Below are 19,616 nucleotides of genomic sequence, written 5' to 3' on the forward strand. Positions count from 1 at the left end.
GGCAGTCGCCCAGGTACCAGATACCCTGTCTCTTGTTTTCCTAGCCTTTTCTTAAATGATTGCACCAGGCGAGTTGGGCGTGCGGTTAGGAGCGCGCAGCTGTGAGCTCGTTTCCGGGAGATAGTGGGTTCAAACCCCACTGTCAGCAGCCCTGCAGATGTTTTTCATGGTTTCCCATTTTCACACCAGGCAAATAATGGGGCTGTGCCTTAATTTAAAAAAAAAAAGATTGCAAAGAAATTGGAAATTTATTGAACATCTCCCTTGGTAAGTTATTCCAATCCCTAACTCCCCTTCCTATAAACGAATATTTGCCTCAATTTGCCCTCCTGCATTCCAACTTTATCTTCATATTGTGATCTTTCATACTTTTAAAGACACCACTCAAACTCAATCGTCTACTGATGTAATTCAACGCCATCTCACCACTGACAGCTCGGAACATACCACTTATTACAAGTAATGAAAATCATTGTGAATCCGTATTGAAAGTAATCTTATGATACATGTAAGAAATTGATTTCTCTTCCACCTATTCAATACAACTCAATATGTTAAAGTAAGAGTTAAATTCTCATTAAAATAAGAATTGGTACAGGGTTCACCCTTTCCTATTGGGGCATCATCAGCCGTATCATTACCTCAAACAATATCAGGTACCTGGTTAAAACTGATCTAAAATCTACTACAAAATTGAATACATTAAAAAACTTCACTTAAAAAGCCGTCATTATATGAGTAACTTGATTTAGGTTCAAGTGAAAATTAAGAATATTGATGGCATTGAGCCATGATCAATGTTGAATATGAATGGGAGTTTAAAAATATTGTTACAAAATTATGAAAGTGAGTATAGAACAATAAAAATGATTATATACAAAATAATAAGGAAATGCATTCCAACATGTGCAATATTTTGTAATATTGGACTTTAGCATGTGTACTTGATACCAACACAGAATATTGCTCAATGGAAGAAGATAGTCCAATGATATTTCAACAGCCTCATTAAGTAGTTCTCTAATAAATTGTTCAACATAGGTGTTCAAGTAGAACTACGACATAAATATAACGTCTTTCTGGGCTAGTTACAAACTAAAAAATTAGAACTTATTCGCTACTTTTGAATAAAACTATATCAAGTACACATGCCAAGGTCCAATATTACAAAAAATGGTACAGTGTTGGAATGCATTACCTTATTATTTTGTATATAATCATTTGTATTGTTCATACTCACTTTCATCATTTTGTAACAATATTTTTAAACTTTCATTCATATTCAACATTGACCACGGCTCAAGGCCATCAATATTTTAAATTTTCACTTGTACCTAAATCGAGTTACTCATATCATGACGGCTTTTTTAAGTGAAGTTTTTTAATGTATTCAATTTTGTAGATTTTAGATGAATTTAAACCAGGTACCTCATATGGTTTGGAAGTTTTTAATGTATTCAATTTTTTAGTAGATTTTAGATCAATTTTAACCAGGTACCCGATATGGTTTGATGCCGGGCCTTTTCTCTGGAAAAAGAGGTGCTCGAAATCACAGGAAGGAAATTAAGGAAGATGACATGGGATTTACAGAACATCTAAGAAAGCATGTAATTTTCATAGAAACCTACTTACACTGAATTCAAAAATATTTCCAAATTTTTGACATGTCATCATCCTCCTCAGTTCGTTTTCTGGTCTTGCTTTTTGTATCCATGGCTGAATGACGACCTTATAACAACCAAGTTTTGACATACTTCGTTGGAACAAATACCATCAAAGGAGGTCCAACAATTCTTATAAACAGTAATTAGGTAATGGTTTTCACTGACAAAGATGATCTTTCTGGAGTCACAATCAAGTTCATCTGAGAAAATCCCCTTTCACACTCACGTGAAGATATGGTTATTGTGTTGAGAGTCCTCCGAACCCAAGAAAGTTCCCTGGGCATTTCTTCTCTGAATTTCAGGCACAACCCCCAGCATCTGCCTGGTGTGAAAATGGGAAACCATACAAAACTATCTTAAGGGCTGTCGACAGTGAGATTCGAACCCACTATCTCCTGAATGCAAGCTGACAGCAACATGACCCAAATCATGCAGCCATTTGCTCGGTCAATAAGCATTTATTCTGGCAGGCCATCGTCTTGTATTTTACATCACCAATTTCACTGTTATATTTTAGCGTAACGGTGCAAGCTACAGACCTGAAACTTGCAGCATTGTGATCCCCTCCCCGAGTTCTATTACTTGCGACAATTTGGTGCATCACTTACCTTCGACAAGATGTACAAGATATTCAATTTCACCTTAGATTTAGATATTTTCACTGATATCTACATGAACCATATACGTTGAATCTGATGGGCATATCTTGCACATCATGAAATATGGAAGTTCAAAAATATCTACTGAATATTATGCCCAGCCAATATCATTCTTAGATTTTTTAAAGGTCATAAGTGGGGTGGTCAAATCGAAAGGGATGTAAGATAATCACATCATATTAGCGTGAGGAAAATAATACAGAATTTAATAGACATGTTTAAAAATATAAGATAATTCTCATTCACATAACAATTTATCTTAAATAAATATTCTACATTTGCAGAATTCATTATACATTCTGTGACTCTTTTACCTTGCTTTATCTTCCACCATAACTACAAAAAATGATTATTTTAGTCCATTTTGTTCTGATGGTACATGCTGTCTGCCGTGGGTCCTGAGTGTCCCATTATTTCATTTTCTACATTGGCAAGAGCCCAATGATGTTCACAGATCTCCAAAGCTTCCCATTCAGCCTTGAAAGCTGCTTTTGGATCAGGTGGCATTGCCATTGCAGCTCCTGACATCTGATCTTGCAAGTGACGTGCCTGATCAGCAGCTGAAACAAATAAGATTTGTTGTGAATACTGTGATATTTTCAAATATTTTTTGTGCTTCCAAGATATGTAAGGAATACCTTGCTTGGCCTTATTGAATAAAGCAACATATTTCATATACCATAGATTGGAGTAAAACAGAACACAATTTTAAATTTCCCACTTTACGATCTAACTCAAATATATGGGAGACCTTTCATTTATAGCGCACACTCCTGGGCCAACAATTCTGGGATAATAAGCTTCTCTACTTTTTCATATGTAAGCTAAACGAAACATTATTGGGATAACAATTCCACTTGAAACACTGAGGTCAAGAAAGAAATATTTTGTGTGCTATTAAGGAGTGTGCTTCAGCAATTTATCTTCATCTCAACACGTAAGTAGGAATCTCATCATGATACCACAAAGTAATTAATATCTCAAAGCAAGCTTTTTTGCAAGAGATGAGTGAAAATGTAATTATTTAAATTTTGTAGGGTACAACCGATCATACCATGCGCAAGAAGAGATTCGGTCCCAAGGAAAGAAGCGATATAATCCTATATACCTGTTAAATGCAGTTTTATGGTTTTATCAAGATAAAGTTTCACCTTTACAATCTTAAAATGTTTATTCTTTAAAATAAAGTTAAAGGAATATATTTCGTCCCTCTTGGCTATTCAATGTTTTGTCTTTGTGTATCATTAAACAACAATGTGGCAACACGCAATTAAAATTCCACTTGAAATGCTTAATCATTGATGAAACTATGATGAAGTCTTAAGACTGCCAATACAGATAGGTTATTAATAAAACAATGAATTGTCGTACAGTCTTAATTTTCCAGCTACTATTTATAGAAGAACAAGTTCCACTGATGGGTTGATAAATTTGAAATTGATGGGTAGTAAAATTAAAAAATTTTTACACAGGGAGACCTTTTTTTTCATATTTTGTTGTTGAAAGTTGAATTCCTGGGTTTGGGTTATAAGATGGTCTCCTGTGTAAAGTAATGTAGAATAAAAAGATGATTTTGTAAAGTCTGTACATGAAAATGAACAAGGCAGCCTTCCAGAAATATGCTGTGCCATACACTACACCAGATGACACACTGTAGAGGCGATACAAATTTAGCATTCGAAGGCAACCTACATTATTATCCTCAGAAGAAAATCAGCTTGTGATGAGTTTGTTGCAGTGTGCTACTTGGTGGTTCCCTATAAGAAACAGAAATGTTTGGAACTTAGTTCAGGAGTATTTGAACTTCTCGTGAAAAGTTGAATCGCCCTGGTCCTGCGTGGTTGCACAATGTTCTAAACTGGCACAAGGAACTGTCTATGAGAATGGGAAAAAATGTGAGCAGGGAGTGACATGCGACACCATATCGACAAAGTGCCAATGAGCAACATCATTAACTACAACAAAAGTAATTTTACCAAGACCCCTGGACAGGTGGGACAGGTGGAAGTGATCGTATAATGTGGCATGAAGCACGCCGAAAGAAAAATGCACACATCAAAAACCAGTATTAAAACCAGTATTAGTGTCATGGCTGCATAAGCAGCTGGCGGAACAGTAATGAAATGACGTATAGCTCCTAGTGCCGGGAGTGTCTGAGGACATGTTCGGCTCGCCAGGTGCAGGTAATGATGGTTAAAATTCCCGACCCTGCCGGGAATTGGACCTGGGGCCCCTGTGACCAAAGGCCAGCATGCTAACCATTTAGCCATGGAGCGAGACGGCAGAACAGTACTGTCACCAGACACAGTGTTCAAGTTCGAACATTTATATCCCATCTGGATAGGAGGAATAATGGGTGCTGGCTATAAAATAAATTTAAGCAGATTGTGTGATCTTGTGATTTTCAAGGATGGTTCTTTCATATTTTGCTCTCCTATATGAAGAAACTGGAAGGAGTGAAAGTAATGATAGGGGATAATTTGTTTAACCATCTCTCTCTGAATGTCATCTAACTGTGCAGACAGTACAACATTCAGTTCACTTTATTGCTACCTAATTCAACTCGCTTATACTGGATATGACATTTTCCCATACTTTAAAGACTACTTGTAGGAGTGTGTTGGATGAGTGGAAAAGGGCTAATCATGGAGTTTTATCCAAGCCCAATTTTCCAAATCTCCTGAAGGCAGCCTTTAAAAAAGGTAGCCTCTAATTGTTTGTAAATGCATCAATGGTTTCAGGAATGCTGGGATCGAGCCCCTAAATCCTAATAAAGTTCTGAGCCAGATTCCAGAAATTGAGGCAAATATTCACCAACACAGGCTGCTTGGACTAGAACATGAACTGTTGATTGGAAAGGAACGGGAAAATGTCTCGAGATGCCTTCAGGAAGAAATGTTAGACGTAAAGCTTCCCCAGTCTGTTGAGTTATTTAGTTGTTATTCCAGGTTGAACCGTGTTGTTGTTTTCTGTACATTCCGTACAATTTGCTGACGTTTCGAATGCATTGCAATATTCTTTGTCAAGGTGACTGAAATACCCCTACTCAATCAGAGGTAATCAGCCTCCCACGCAGCAAAATCAATGAGAGTAGTTAACTGTGCTTGGTCTTAAAACAGCCTTCTCTTTCTGGCTAACATAAGCCCCACAAAGAATACTGCAATGTATTTGAAAGGTTGGCTGTACGGAATGTACAGAAGACAACACTGTTCAACCAGGAAGGAGAATTAAATAATTCAGGAATATATGCTGAGGTTGATAATCTTCAGCAGAATGAAAATACAAGAAAACAGAAAAACAAAAATGACCCGAAATAGACCAGAATGGTTACTGATGAACCAAACAAAGACAACTGCAATGCTGATGATAATAATGACTATAACATGATTGTGAATTTTCAAGATTTCCACAGCACACATAGGAGCCAATAAATGTTAACGATTTTGTCCTTGTGAAATTCCCCAAAACAAAACAGTCCAGGTATTATGTTGGAAAAGTTGAGTGGAAATTCAATGGGGGAGATGTGATGTGAAATTTATGAGGAGGAAACCTAATTCTAAGGACAATTAGGTTTTCTACCCCACCATTCTTGACTTTCAGTGTATTAAAAAAGTTCAAATTGTTCCAAAATTGAAAGGGAGTGACATCAGATATGGTAAATTCCTTTCTTTTCTGGAGGGTGGGGGGAGGAGTTAATGAATTCTAAGTGGACTAGCACAACACCAGTGCAGATTGAGTGAAGCAAGTTCTTCGATTTTCTTAAAAAGGTCTTTTCAAGTCTTAAAATTATATTTTCTGTTTTCTTGAAATGTGTTTAGTTATGTTTGTTTGTTGTCATTTTAGTTAGTAAGTTATATTATTTTACTACCCTAAATGAGTGGAAAAATGTAAGCTATGTCATGTTGAATAAAATAAAACTTTTCTCTCTCAAAGAAGGTATAAAAACAAGAACGAAGGAAAATGAGAAAGGCCAAATTTTATTAATAGTCCCCAAAGAGGAATGTCAGAATAACCATAATTACAGATCAGATAAAAAATTTAAAAAACATTACTGTTATTCAGGCATAATACTGTACATGAATGATCGGGATTACCCCATGTCTAGGGTAAAGCCGGTCAAATTTAAAAAACCTAATCACCCAATTTTAAAGTACAGAATATTTCTAACCTGTGTAGTTCATTGGGCAAATAGGTACCTCAGTAGAAGAATGACAGATGCCAATTGGCGATCTGTTTTCGTTTTGTAAGAAAACTTCTGTGCTGCTATCTAATGAGCTAAGAAACCTATATTTTGAGGTGGAATGTGTCGTTCGGTCATAATCTTCAGCGTTTTGCTTTGCACAACTGCTTGGCGCATGCTACCCCAGGGGAAGAACTGCACATCCCAGCCAGTCTGAGAGTGAGCATGGAGTCCGTAATGAGTGGAGCGGTGAATCGTGTTGATGTCAAGCAAAATGAAGTTGCTACAGGTAAAAAAAGAAAAAAGATCACAAAAGCCCCAAGGACGGGTGGAAAATTAATTAAAAATTTGTAGAAATAAAAAGGAGCAATAAGTAAGTGGATCGCACAAGGAAGTGTTAAAAAAAGAGTAGGGTGAATTGGTGTCCTGTTGCCAAACATCCGAGTCAGTATGCCAACACAGCAGCCTTACGAACAAACAGAAAGACACACTGTGTACGGAGTACTATGCTATCTGGGACTACAACAAAAAAAACTCCTACCCTTTTGACTAACTGATAACTGTACAAAGAGGAAGGCTCATATGATAAAGACAGAACATCCAGACTAGCTGAAAAAAAAAAAGAGGATCTATAAGTATAGTTAACAACTGGAGAGTTTCTCTGTGCCAGAAAGCCCAGCTGTGAATATTCGTTTTGACAGTATGGAGACTGTGAATTTTAAGAGGTAGGCCTATTTGTTTGTAATAGGTTTCTGACATGCATGTGTGATCCATTTAATAACAATGATTGGACTTAACACTGAACATCAATATTGGAAAATGTAAAGGAATATGTATCAAACATGGTCACCAATCCTAATCATGGCAGATCAAAAAACAGATGCCATGTCTGAAGAAGGGAGAATCAATTAATTTGGTATACATTTCTCAAATGAAATTACTTTCCAGTCCGTTGAGGTCTTTAATAGGCTAAAATCCACCCTAGATTTCACCGCTTTAGTTTCCAATCAAAAATTTGTAATCATGAGCACTTCAATCTGCCCACTATTTATTATTAATTTCAGACAGTACCACCACAAAATATTCCAGTCAAATTTATAAATGACAGATATTATGGTTAAGGGAGCATTAAAGGAAATTCTGCAATTTCCCATAGATGTTCCAGTGATGGGTAGAGTACAAGAAATACGAAACTGGGCTCGATTACGTTTACAAGTTACTTTTTTTTTAACATAATCAGTAAAATTACAATTAAAATTACTTTACAGAATGTTAATTCTAAGGAAATCACTGACTTTTTTTTTCCACCTGAGGCTGGAATAATACAAAAGTTTGCAAGAAAAAGGAACATATTACTTCATTTTATGTGGGTTTTTTAGCACAGAGGCATGAAGTGGCTATCATGGCTGGGTGAGACTAAACATGATACCTTGGAATTTCCAAAATTATCTTTTGCCATCATTTTTATTTTAGTTAATGTCTTTTAGAGTTTTAAATAATTTTCCATTTATCAATTAACTACTTTTACAGTTTTTGGAGATACTGAGGTGCCGGAATTTTGTCCCGCAGGAGTTCTTCAACGTGCCAATAAATTACTGACACGAGACTGGCGTATTTGAGAACCTTCAAATACCACGAGACTGAGCCATGATCGAACCTGCCATGCAGGGCTCAGAAGGTCAGCGCTCTACCATCCAAGCTACTCAGACCGGCGATTTTCCATTTACTTCGCAAATAAATAATTGGTTCTTAAAATTCTTATCGCTAATCCTCAACGTCTTAAGGGCGGGGAATATGTACATCTTTGTATTTATTAAAGGGGCACTTGAATGAATGCCTGTGTTTAATTTTAAGAACATCATTGTAATGTCTTTGGAAGTACTGGAGAGGTAAGAAAATACCTCATCCAGAATTGGTAAAGCTACTTGTTCCGCTGTAGCAGAACTGAAAAAGTTATCTTCATCATAATTTTAATTCATTTTTTCTCATTTCTGTTTCCGTGTGATGTATATCAATGACTAGAATGTAATGATTACAATTTTATTTCAAGAAGTAAATTACATTTTGTAGAAAGTAATAATTACGAGTAAAAATGACTAAGACTGTAATCGTTACAAGTAATTAGATCACTTTTACTCAATTACTTCCCAACTCTGGATATGATATACGCTGAAATGACATTTAAAGGTCTGGGTTTTTCTGTGCATCATGGAAAAAAAAAAGGGTGTCCCAGCACGAATGGTCAATATTCAGGGATATGACAAGAATGACCACTTGAAGGAAAAACTTTATATGGACATATGCCCTATTCCGAATGATTCCTGAGATAGAACACATTTAATGTACATTTGTTTTTGGGCTAGTGGCACACACGTGTCTTACCCACCCAACCTCTTTGACATTTTGAAATGGGTACAAGTTTTCCGCATGTAATGTTCACGAAACACGTGTTCGCGGGACATTGATACGCGCAGAAAGTCGCTGTGTGGTGGTAGTCGGATTACGCTGCACCTTCTCAACAATGTGTTGTTGTTCCTTCACAGCTTGTTGAACTACACGTTCAGAAGAAAAATGGGAACTTGGAAGAATACCTGTTTCACGCCTCTGAAAACTCTGGTAAACACTCTACAATCAGGAATTATGATGGTCTGGAAAGTGCCGACGCTATTCCTCGACAGCAGTAGGAGCACTACCATCGCAGAAGCCGTAAACATACACCATATATGCATATTCTTCGTTAGTGTAGATGTGTGGCATTTCAGCCAGCGCGTGTACAAACACGCTTAACCGATGTTTCTCTCTGATACACTCTCAATCCCTCGCTCTACTTCACTCACAGTACACCATGGACAACGGCGCGTTCAACGGCCTAGTTTAATGGCAGAAAGACATCCCGAGCAAAGAGGTTGAAAACAACGAGGCAGGTTGGGCTGGAATAAAACGTCAAAGAACTTGTGTGGGTAAGAAACATATGTGCATGCCACTAGCCCAAAAACAAATGAAAATTAAATGTGTTCATCTCGGAAACCATTCGGAATAGGGCATATGTCCACATGAGTTTTTTGCTTTAAACGATCATTCCTGTCATATCCCTGAATATTGACCATTCCTCCTGGGACACCCTGTATATCTGCAACATATTAATGAATGCAAAATTTTGCACTTTTTCATTAATGTCTTTTTACACTCAACAAGAAATTTCTGTTCAAGAAATCAGGATGTGCCTCGCTGCATTGAATACAGCAGAAAGTAAATCTCTTTGAGACAAAAGGCATGGTTTTGTAGATACAAGGGAAGTCTGACTCAAACTGAGAAGAGCTTTTGACAACTGGAGCAAGAAAGATCTCATTTAAACAGCATACCCCCGCAAATAAATGGATTCATAAACATAAAGGTTTGTCTTGCAGTGAATGGCATTGAGGCAATAAAAATGAATGCCAATGTCTCTGCTGTGTGTACTGTACCTGGCAGATCTCAGGGCAACGGTCTGTGTCGGACAAGGTTATAATGTGTATGAAGAAGTACACGGTCTCTGCAATGGTGGAAACAACCAATCCATTGACATTACTGCTTTTGAGCCTTCCTGTTCTGAAGGCTTCATCATTGATCCAACAATTAGATTTGAGACCAACAGAAACCAGCCAGAAGAGGTTGATGTGTGAAATAGAGGAATTTTATAAGAAATGGACTACTATAAGGAAGAGTACAAGCTCTCATCCATCTGAGTAATCGGCTTGATGTTAAGTGCCTGAGGAATCGTAACAATTTTTTTGGTCAACTTTTGCAATACCTCTGGGTTGAATAGAGTTACCATCTATAACATCACCATTACTACCATCAAGAATTCCATCACGATCTTCAAAAATCATGCTTACGGACCTCAGATGAATGTTTGATGTGCCTCACTTAGTTATCTTTTGCTTATTCTTACGTACCTTCATGCTATCTAATGTACGGCTAATCCGTTCACCTGTACCTATTGTTGTTATTTAGGTACTCTTTGTCCTTGGACAACCTGAAGCTGTTGCGGGAAGATTGTACAATAAATAATAATTTGAACTAATAATAATGTGATATATTAGTTCTAGGAATGAACGGCATATTTAAACTGTGAAATCACAAAATTACTCATTTACATACCATAATATCACAACCACACAACCTGTTCAGTTTGATCTGTTTTGACTAGTAACATTCCTAAAAAAAACTGTGAAACAGAGCTGTAGTAAGGTCCACCTTGTCAATACAATTACATACAAATGTGTAAGTTTACTTATTTAATGCACACTGGTATCATACGTTTCGAGAACTGGTACGTAGTCTTCTTCAGCAATCATTAAAATTTCAAAATCCCTAAGGCAGACTTAACATGTTCTGTGCGGATCACGCGCTGGGCGCTGCTTTATAAGCACATGCAGAGCACACGCCTAGCGCATCATGGGACGGTTGCTAGGAAATGTGAATCACAGGTTTCCCGCATGGTAAGAAAGGCTCTGACTGTCATCCCACACATCGTGTAAATCCAGTCTACTAGCAGATTCATCCGTAGCGCGTATTTCTTCTCCAGAGTTGTTGTCATACATCATCACTCATTTATGGGATCTTTGAGCAGCAAGACCACTTCAATGGGAGGTAAGATGCTGCATTTGCTGTTTATTATTACTTCAAGAGAATTACAAGTGATTTCACTTTTGAAATAAATAAATTCCACTCCTGCAGTATGTTCAGTAAAAGAACTGAACTTGTAATTGTCATTTATTTTTGCAGCATATACGTGTGTAACACGAAAGAACTTCTAATTGTCATTTATTCCTGCATCATATTTATAACTAACTTGAAAGAACGTGCAGTAATCATTTTTGACTGCGTCGTGATGCTTATGTTATCATTTTATTTATACTTTTTTAAGATGACAGACAATGTGGTTCCTTCAACATCACGAGACCTACCCAATAAGAGGCACGCTTCAACAGAAGGAATACCGCCTCGGCAGTTCTGTAATGATAGAGATATTGTGACGTTGCTTGACGATATCGGAGACGAGTCGGATGATGAGATGGAATTTTTCGACTCAGAAATCAAGTCGGAAAGTTTGGATGAGAATGAAACCAGTGAGAATCTTGAAGGTAGTGCTGATGTTCCTTCACATGAAGACAATCAACTCACTGCTCCAGGCAAAGAATCTCCGCTATCGCTACAGGTATCGGCAGCTACTAGTGCAAGTAAGTGGCTTCCTACTCTACCCTCTGCAATACCAAAAATTCAGTTTTCGGGCAACAGAGGACCCAAAGTTATCCCACCGCAGTCGACTCCCTTTAGCTATTTTGAACTTTTTTTCACCCCCCAATTTTTTGAATTTCTTGCTGAAGAATGTAACGACTATTCAAAGTAAGTTCTGTTTGAAAGCACGGGGAAAAGGTCGAATATCAGTGATTGGAAGGACACCACTGCTGATGAAATGAAAACTTATTTAACTTGTCGTTTTCAAAATTCATGTCAAGAGATAGGTTTTTACTGCTTTTGAGATGTTTAAATTTCGAAAGAGAGAGTAAAACTCGGGTGAACCAATTTACAAAATTCACTCAATGATGGATTATTTCAATAATAAAATGAAGGAATTGTGTCACCCAACCCGCAAGCTCTCCATAGACGAGAGTATGGTGTTGTGGAGAGGTCAGTTGCGATGGAAACAATATATTCAAGGCAAACGCCATAAATATGGTATGAAGTTGTATATTTTGGCTCAGCCGAATTGCCTTATCCACGAAATTCATACATACGCTGGCAGTAACGATCCTGAGGTTAGTGGTCAGGGGCATGCTGCGAAAGTGGTGAACAAGTTGCTGACAGGGCTGGAAGGAAAAGGATAATTTTTACAACTCTGTTAGCCTTCCTGACAGAAGAGCTTCTCCAAAAGCAGACCTACTGTACTGGAACTCTGCAAGCAAATAGGATGGGAAACCCACCAGAAGTTGTAGCCAAACGGTTGAAGAGGGGTAAAGTGATCAACCGTTACACACAGGAAGGGGTATGTGTTAGTAAGCGGAAAGATAAAACGGATGTTCTCGTGATCTCCAGCGAATATGAAGGTGATTTGGTTGAGAACACAAACAAGCATAACAGAAGAAAATTAAGCCCAAAATGGTTGTGGAGTATAACAAACATATGAAGGGCATTGATAGGCAGGATCAGATGTTGGCCTATTATCCACAGACCCATAAAACAATTCGTTGGTACAAGAAACTGGGGATACATATATTTCATATGATGTTGAATAATGTGCATTTCCTGTACAACATGTACAGCAAAGAACAGAAATTTGATCTCCATGACTTTCACTTGGAGATAGTTTCGAACTTGCTACCAGAAACAGCAGAAAGTGAACAATGCCATGCAATTCGCTTGTAAGAGTACTTGTCTAAAGCGCTGAACAACCAGACGCAGAGAAAACGATGCAGACTTTTGCAGCAAAAAGTACAAAATCGGGAAGGACTCCATTTTTGGCTGTTCAGCTTGCCCGGGCTTTCCAGATTTCTGCCTAATGCCTTGTTTTAGGGAATATCATGGTTATAAGTAATGATCATGGGACAAGTTCGACTTCTAGACAGTCGTTCTCTTCATTTATAGTTTTACATTATTGCCATTTTTGTAGTTACCACTGCTCACTAAAGAAAGACTGAATGTTGTTACATTGATTTATCGCTTGTGTTAGCTATAGGGTTTCATTATTGTTGTTATATTGATCACTTCTATTAGCCAAAGTGTTTCATTTTTGTTTGTCAAATTCTGTAACATAGAAGTGTAAATATGAATATATTTACGCATTTGTTTGCTATCCGCAGTAAATAATGCACAGTAATCTACCAACGCGTGTGGCACGTGATCTGTCTGGTGACCAGTATTACTTCTCGACTTCAACCACCGTGCGGGTCACGCACCAGTCGCGTGAGTGGGATAAGTCCATGAGTTCAATAGAACACGTCCTACCAACGTACAGAACTTTGATAATTACAACTTTTAAAGAGTCCCACACAAATATATTGCTCAGGTTGGCAGGTATGTCACGCTCTGCTAATACGCAGTGAACGTGTTAAATCTAAAACATAATTTATGAAAAAATATGTTCACACTAAAAATTGTTTATACTAAAACTGCCAACAGTTCAACTTTTGTTGCAGTCTAAAACACTTTTCTGGATCTTCTTCTGGAGAAACCTTGACTAACCCACACAAGTTTAAGTCATTATGTCAATACACCACCACCTCTCTCTTCCCTGTCAATCTGTTTCATGTCAAGCCACACTGGTTTGGACAGACATCACAGTACATCATTCAGTGACTGTATAGCCCATAAGATGAACAGTAGTAATGCAGCTGAACAATTTCATTACTGTAAGTACATACCTACATACAGTTTTTTCAATATATGTATATCAGTTTATAAATAGTTCACGAACAGTTACGTGTTTTCATTATAGATTAAGAAGGTTGACTTTGGGCTGGTATCCAGAAAACTTATATGTTTTACCATACCGGTACTATAGCGAAAAGAGGAAGGGCTCTACATTATCATCTACAGAACTTAGGCACTTTCAATTTAATGACTACAAAAATCACAATTTTTTAAAAAATGTTTTAAATGGACAGCTCAGAAACCTGGCTCTTATTATAGTTATATACAGTTGAACCTGCTTTATACGTAACTCTGTTCTACGTAATTCGTATTTGTATGTAATTTCCTTTAGGTCCCGGCAAAATATAATTTAAAAGCGTGTTAATTAAACCTTATTTATACGTAATCCGTTTATACGTAATTCGCTGTTATACGTATTAAGTGTCAGTGAAATATAACTGAGTTGTGCGTAATTGTAATAAGCACGTGCTTTTTAAAAAGAAAGTACTTTATTTACGAAGTTTCCTCTTTGTCGGCGAAGGCGGAAGTAGAGCGATCGGGTTTTGGTGCTGAAACAGAACACATAGTTTCGCCGAGTGATATTGTTGACCCTTACTTACTGGCGGCTTAACAAAGGCGAGTCCCCTTCACTCCTCCTCTACCTTCGTCATTTTTGATACGCCACCAAAGATTAAGATACATTACAAGCAAAGTGAGCGGTTTCGGTGCGGAAACAAAAGAAAATACAGTAAATTTGTTTGAATGTGAGAATTACTTTCGTGGGAACAACGGAGAATTAAAATGTCCACGGTGCCGGTATCTGGTGTTTACTGTTGAACAGTAGTTCTGTCGTTCAGTGCTTTTGATTAGCCATGGAGAACTGAAAAAGGAAACGTTATAGGAGAAGTGGACGTTAATCCACACAAAACAAAAACTGAAATCGCTTCAGACTTAGGGATTGCTTATACCACGCTATGTACAGTCATCAGTAAAAGAAACGCTATTTTGGATGAGTTCTTACAACTGGGTTCAAAATCAGCAAAGCGCAACCGTCAACAAGAAGGATGGTACGTAGATTTGGAGGAAGTACTTTTCACATCGTTCCAGCAAAAGCGGGCCGCAGCTCTACCAATTAGTGGAAATATGCTGAAGGCAAAGGCGATAGATTTAGCTAAAATGATGAGTATCACTGTTGCTTTGAAGGCTTCATTAGGATGGTTGCAAGGATTTAAAGAAGAGATGGAAAGAAGAGGTTCTGTCGGGTATCGTAAGCGATGATCAGCCTCCAAACATCTACAATTGTGATGAGACTGGCCTATTCTACAATCTCCTTCCTAATAAAACATTAGGTGAAAAAGGTGACTCATGCCATGGAGGGAGGAAAAGTAAACTTCGTGTAAGAGTACTTGTCGCCACCAATGCAGATAGATCTGACAAATTTCCTCCACCCTTGATAGGAAAATTGAAGAATGTGAGGTGTTTTAAGGGTGCGAAAACAAAACCTAATGAATATGAATCCAATGGAACAGTGGTTGAAAAAACTGGATATTAAAATGAAAAAGAAACAGAAAAGATCCTTCTTCTTATGGATCGTTGTGCAGCACATTCATCTCAAATCGTTCTGGAGAATGTCCGAATGGAATTTTTCCCTCCTAACTGTACCAGTGTTCTACAACCGCTTGATTTGGGCATCATTGCAAATTTCAAAGTGCATTATAGAAAAATGCTGGTTCAACATTTAATAACACTGAGTGATGCAGGAAATGAACCTCTCTCCATTAATTTGCTACAAGCCATCGACTTTATTTCGGCTGCCTGGAAGCAGGTGTCATCCCCCACAATCAGCAACTGTTTCCGCAAAGCAATAGAAGAGGCTGCCTCTAATGATGATTATGGGGACGAAGTTTTGCCTGGCAATGAGCTAACGCTACCGGAGGGTGTAGAATTCGATACTTTTTTGCATTTCGATGACAATCTGGCTGTATGTGGAGAACTACTGGATGAAGAGATTATTGTTGATGTATGCCAACAACGCGGATGGACCAGCTACAAGCGATAGTGACAATGGAGATGGATATAACGACTTCAATCTTTACACCTGAACTGAGTGAAGTGTTAAGTGCAATGGAAGTGTGTAGGCGTTACATCAGTGCGAAAAGTTGTAGTGAAAATGCTTTGAATTCATTACAAAGTTTGCTAAAGGAGGTTTATAGTCTTAATGCAAGAAAAGTGAAACAAGCCAAACTATCTGATTTCTTTAAGGCTGGGCCAAGTTCAAAATAATATGTTCTGTCTTAATGTATTTATTATTTGCAAGGATTTACACATGTAGGTCTATTCCATTAGTTTTTCCGTAAATTTGTGACGTATTGCATAAGTCTGATTTCTAAGTAATTCTGAGTTACAAGTAGTTTTTTTCTTTTCCCCTTGATATACGTATAAGTCAGGTTCAACTGTATATATATTTTTTACAATACCATGGATGGTTTGCCAAGTGTTTAAAACAATAACGAGCAAAATTTAATGGAACTGAGCATGAATGGTTTTTTATTTCCAGAAGAAGATTAGGAAAAGACTGCAACAAAGACTGATCTGTTGGCAATTTTAGCATAAACAATTTTTAAGAGAATAGAATCGAGTAGAGTACTCCCATCCCCTAGTTCCGGATTGCCTGAAACTAGGGAGAGAGCATTCTTTTATTGCAATACATTAAGTCTGATACATGCATTACATTTTCCTCTTATAACATCTAATAGGTTAATTCCCTTTAAGTTCTAGACCACCATTGCTTGTAGAAAGAAGGGAGGTTAACAGTTGGTCCCTATACCCTCTCGAGACTAACTAAAACTCCTCGGCCCATTGGCTGGCATAACGCTGTGACACTGGGTGGTAAAAACATTGTTCGCATGCCCCCATTTTTTAACTCTTCAATGTCTGGGTGCGAAGACGCGTTGTCCAAAATCAGAATAGCCCTCATTGGCAAGATTTTAAATTTTAAAACCTGCTCAACTGATGGAACAAATACTTCATGGAATCGTTCTTTAAATATTGCACAGCTCATCCAGGTATGTGACTGGTTTCGGAACCAAAGTAAAAGTTTATCCAATTCAATGTGCTTAAATGCATGTGGTTTCTTTGATTTTCCTATGAGACCAAGTTTTAATATGTGCTCACCTGTTACATTATTGCATGCTAGGATTGTTACGTTCTATTTACTTACTTACTTACTTACTTACTTACTTACTGGTCGGCTCTACAGTCCTTGGCCTTCTTTATCACCTGCCTCCATTCATCTCGGTCCTCAGCTTTTCTTCTCCAACGTTTAACTCCTAACTTTCTAAGGTCATCCTCAACATCATCAATCCATCTTTTCCTGGGTCTTCCTCTCCTCCTCCTTCCATCAAGTTTTCCTATAAACACCTTTTTAACGGTGCAGGTTTCTGCCATTCTCTGAACATGACCGGCCCACCTAATTCTTCCCTGCTTAATTTTAGTAACAATATCTGGCTGGCCAAACAGTACTTGCAGCTCTACATTTGTCCTCATTCTCCACCCATCCTGATCTCTTACTGCACCGAATATCTTCCTCAATATCTTCCTTTCCCACCGTAACAGCCACTGTTCTTCTCTGGAGGTCATCACCCAGCATTCTGATCCATACATAACTATTGGTCTTAGTACTGTTGTGTATATTTGAATTTTTGTATTCCTGCTGACATTCCTGGATTTAAACATATTTTGCAAGGCGTAAAAGCATCGGTTTCCACTTGTTATCCTCTCCTGTATTTCCACGGAGGTTTTATTGTCCTCTGTTATTATAGAGCCTAGATATTTGAAAGATGTGACTCTTTGATATTCCTTCCCATTTAATCTTACTGTGGTCCTTCCTCTTACTCCTTCTGTCTCTCCCATCTTCATATATTTTGTTTTGTTTATATTCACTTCTAGTCCTAAGTCCCGTGCTTTCTCTTCTAATACTGAGTAGCTCTCTTCAAGAGCTCTTTCATTTCTTGCGATTATTGCTACATCATCAGCATATGCTATCACTTGTACTAATCTGTTCAAAATGGTTCCCCCTGGGTTGATGGGCAACTGACGGATTACTTTTTCCAATGCTAGGTTAAAAAGCAGTGTGGAAAGTACATCTCCCTGTCTTAGTCCTCTCTCCACTAAAAACTCCCCTGACAAATCTTGCTCCACTCTCACCTTGCATACTGTTGTTTTCAAGGTCATTTCTGTTAATCTAATCAATTTCCTCGGGATTCCAAATTCTTTCATAATCTTGTAAATTTTACCCCTATCTAGACTGTCATATGCCTGTTTAAAATCAACATACAGCTGATGTAGCTGTTTGTCACATTCATAAAACTTCTCTAGCACTTGTCATAATATCTGATCCAGAGTAGAGCGATGTTTTCTAAAGCCTGCTTGGTAATCCCCTAATATTCTTTCCATCCATAATTCCAATCTTAAGGCTAGTACCTTACCAAAAACCTTGTACGTTCCATCCAACAAGGTGATCCCTCGATAATTTACACATACTGCCTTATCTCCCTTCTTATGTATTGGGTAAATTATACCCAATGTCCAATCATTGGGTATTTCCTCCTTTGTCCAAACCTCCTTAATCAATTCATAAACAGCCTTTTCTATTCCCCCTCCCCCATATCTCAACAGCTCTGACTCCATTCCATCTTCACCTGGGGCTCTATTATTCTTTAATGCATTAATTAATTGCAGCTTTGACCTCTTCTAAGTCTGGCTGTTATACTGATTCCTCTTCCAATTCTCTTTCTTCCCCATCAACATTTATATTTTCCTCCTCTCTATCATCTTCATTATTTCCATTGAGTAACTCGTAAAAATACTCCTGCCATCTTCCAAGCACTTTGCTTTATCACCCAGAAGGTTTCCATCTTTATCCTTGAAGAAAATAGCTCTTGGTTGAAATCCTCTCTTAAGGTCTTTTGTTCTTTCATAGAACTTTTGTACCTCGTTTCTATCCTTCATTTCATCCAGTTCTTCAATTCTCTTTCTTTCAAAAGCTCTTTTCTTATATCTACACATCTTATCTGCTCTTCTTCGTTTCTCTCTATACTCTTCTACTCTTTGTCTTGTTCTCCTTTGAAGCATTCTGTTCCTAGCATCATTTCTCTCTTGGATTAATGTTGAACATTCCTCATCAAACCATTCTGCTCTCTTTACCAATTTCTTCTTTCCCAGGGTACTATCTGCAACTTCACTGATAGTTGTTTTCAGTATCTCCCATTTATATTCCACTTCTCCTTTCTCCCATAATTCCCTTTTTTTTTTTAAATTAAGTTTATTTATTGTCGCTTTAACTTAGAAAGTCATATCGCGACATTCACAATTGTACATACAGGATTATTACATTGATTACATACAGTTACAATTGTAAAAAAAAAAAACAGTACATATTGATCAGATAGTAATTATATGTCATTGAATAGATTTGTTTGTCTAAAAAACTTAATTATGTTTTTACACTGAGTATCTCTGTTGAAGATGTCACATACTCTATTATTCTGGTTTAAATTACACAACTGTCTTTGTTGATCGTATAGATGACATTCTAGTAAAATGTGGTCAACAGTCTTTCTTTTTTGACAGGTGTCACATATTGGTGGAGGTTTCTTAGAGAAGATATGAGCATGAGTCAGTTTGCTATGGCCTATACGTATTCTAGTAATGAGCACTTGT

At 37.6% G+C, this 19,616-nt stretch overlaps 1 protein-coding gene across 1 annotated transcript in view; it reads right to left on the minus strand.

Annotated features, from left to right (window-relative positions):
• Positions 1–2,502: 2,502 nt before the first annotated feature.
• EMC3 (ER membrane protein complex subunit 3) overlaps positions 2,503–19,616 on the minus strand; it is an 88,481-nt gene continuing 71,367 nt past the window's right edge. Inside the window, exon 4 of the mRNA XM_067139067.2 lies at positions 2,503–2,883. Coding sequence (XP_066995168.1) covers positions 2,678–2,883 — 206 coding nt within the window. The 3' untranslated portion in view covers positions 2,503–2,677. The remainder of the gene's footprint in view (positions 2,884–19,616) is intronic.

Source organism: Anabrus simplex, chromosome 2 (assembly GCF_040414725.1).
Source record: "Anabrus simplex isolate iqAnaSimp1 chromosome 2, ASM4041472v1, whole genome shotgun sequence".
NCBI lineage: Eukaryota > Metazoa > Arthropoda > Insecta > Orthoptera > Tettigoniidae > Anabrus > Anabrus simplex.